Here is a 2,532-nt window from a genome sequence, read left to right on the forward strand (position 1 = left end):
GGCACGTCCCACCGGGAGGAGGCCCAGAGGAAGACCCAGGACACGCTGGAGGGACTATGTTTCTCGGCTGGCCTGGGAACGCCTTGGGATTCCCCCGGAGGAGCTGGCCCAAGTGGCTGGGGAGAGGAAAGTCTGGGTCTCCCTGCATAGGCTGCTGCCCCCGCAACCCGACCCCGGATAAGCGGAAGAGAATGGATGGATAGACAAATGAGACTGATTTTCAGAAGAAACAAGGACACTGAAGTCCACATTCAACAAAGCTCTTTAGGTAAAGTTAGACGGAAAAATCTATTCCTGTACAGTTTCTTGTTTGGACATTGCAATAGTGTGAACTTACTTCTTGAGGATGTCTTGTTTCTTCTGCTCCTCGGATGTTGGTAGACCCATAGATTTCTGTCTCTGGTCGTACATCATCTTCTCTACCATCCCACGTGTCTCTCCGTCCAGGTCTGACAGCTGCTCCGCAGGAAACAGGATGTGACACCATCAGGACCACGTGTTAGTGACATTTTACATCACTCTGTAAAAAACACTGGATTGTAGAAAAGCTCCATCTCCTACCTTTGAGTTCTCGGGGCAGATCTTTTTGGTGTTGATTTCTGGATCTGTGGTAACAATCTTGCTCCACCACTCCATTTTATTAATCTGAAAGCAAACACCACCATGTGAACCAATCGCATTTACTCTGAAGGGATGGAGACACGCTTCTGGACAACTCTACATGAGCTCACCTTCTCCAGGTGGACGGAGACCACCTTCCCATCGTTGATGAGCCAGGAGCTCTCCTCCACCTTCACCTCATTGTAGAGCTGACCGTCGATGACAGGGGGGTGACCCTTCAGGCCCACCTTGATGGAGCGCCGCTGGATGTCCACCACAACATCCCTTCCCTTGATGCGGAACTTCACATCGAAATGCAGGACTAGCTGTGGGGCAAAATGAAAACTCTTAATGCCCAGCAGCTTATTTTGGTCCAGTCGTAACAACAACAGTTTACAGGCGTAGCAATCAGTGAAAGAATGCATATCACCCGTCACATTTCAGGCCAGAGTTTTAGACAAAGATCATCTATGTTGAAAAGGCACAGAGTTCTAACTGTTTGGGTCAAATCTTGGAAAAATAATCATGTGTGAACTCGCATGATCTGTTAGTGCTTGGAGCAGGTGTTCTGACTGCCAACCACAAACACTGAATTTTTAGCTTGATAGTTGTAAAATTGACGTAGTTTAAACCATTTTTGTGTCAGCTAAGATGGCTTTGGTGTGGCATCCATCTTCAATCAAGCTGACCTCAGAAGTTAAATCAGTTGTAGATGTCAATTCAATTACTTTCTGTGAGTTTCATTAAAATTAGTTTACTGATTTATGTGCCATTTTGCTGACAATACAGATAAACGACCATACGTGCACACACAGGCAAAACCATTATTGCCCGCTGTTGAAGGAAAAATGGCAACAATTAGTGTTCTGAAATCCTGAAAATATTACATAACATTTGAGATGCAGAGACTCTGTTTTTTTTCTTCTCCTCCAACAGCCTAGACATTAGGTGTAGATTTAACAAAATTAAATCAGCAAAATTAAACCAGTGTCCAAATTATACACTGACAATAATGTGGGGTATTTTTCTCTCTCCAAAATAATGCAGCTCCATCAAATACTAACATAAATATTTCAATATTCATCTGTATTTTCTATGTTTTAGCGTTATGCTGGCAATTTCTACTACAAATATAGTTCACAATAACTTACCTTCAGTTCATTAGATCACAAATAACCCATCAGCTCTGTAATCAAGCGTCAAAATATTCTGTAGCAAAACTAATAGAACCAACATCTAAGAACAGAGCTCACAATGTTCTAGACTTCATTAGCATTGTGACAAAAAGGGAGATATTCCTACCAAACTATGTTTATAGCAGTCATTTTATAGGCAGGAAACAGAGAATGATTTCATAATTAAAGGAATACAGATTCTGTCAGCTGTTCTTTTGACAATATCATAATGGAAAAATAAATCAATGTTGTGTTCAACTGATAAAACAGGAAAAAAAAAAAAAAAAAAATCAGATTTGGACCTTTGAGTATAAAGACTGCTCTACAAGTTTCTGAGTGACTATTGTTACTGATCTGTTCGTAAAAAAACAACTAAGTTTCTGTTTGTATTGTAAGCAAGACATTGGACCAACTCCTATCTGAATGATATGCTGTGCATAAATCACAACACTGCTGCTGGAGTCTCATCACACAACCTGAGGTACCACAAGGCAGAACCTCTCATATCCTGACAAAAAGTCAAGTGTAGAAGAGACGGCAGCAGCAGCAGCTGTCCATCTGCTGTCCTACAGTGAGGACAGGAAGTGAGCTATAGGAGGGATTAAATCAAACCTCACACGCTGATGTTCAGTTGTTTAACCCTCTGGGGTCTAGGGTGAAACTGGACGTTTTTTGGACTATTTTAAATTTGCTTTATATTTCACCCTAAAAGTGGTTTAACCTGCCATGTTTGGAGTCATTTTTTTCAGCACAACCT

The 2,532-nt window shown here is 41.7% G+C and overlaps 2 protein-coding genes across 2 annotated transcripts in view; both read right to left on the reverse strand.

The window, feature by feature from the left end:
- Positions 1-2,532, reverse strand: part of LOC112451524 (histone H3-like) — a 269,127-nt gene that overhangs the window by 191,063 nt on the left and 75,532 nt on the right. The gene's annotated exons all lie outside the window — the stretch shown is intronic.
- nudc (nudC nuclear distribution protein) overlaps positions 1-2,532 on the reverse strand; it is a 10,111-nt gene that overhangs the window by 3,296 nt on the left and 4,283 nt on the right. The window contains exons 6-8 of the mRNA XM_017437985.3: positions 732-926; positions 562-645; positions 338-456 (exon numbers count right to left, since the gene is read on the reverse strand). Coding sequence (XP_017293474.1) covers positions 338-456; positions 562-645; positions 732-926 — 398 coding nt within the window. The remainder of the gene's footprint in view (positions 1-337; positions 457-561; positions 646-731; positions 927-2,532) is intronic.

Source organism: Kryptolebias marmoratus, linkage group LG5 (assembly GCF_001649575.2).
Source record: "Kryptolebias marmoratus isolate JLee-2015 linkage group LG5, ASM164957v2, whole genome shotgun sequence".
Classification (NCBI taxonomy): Eukaryota; Metazoa; Chordata; class Actinopteri; order Cyprinodontiformes; family Rivulidae; genus Kryptolebias; species Kryptolebias marmoratus.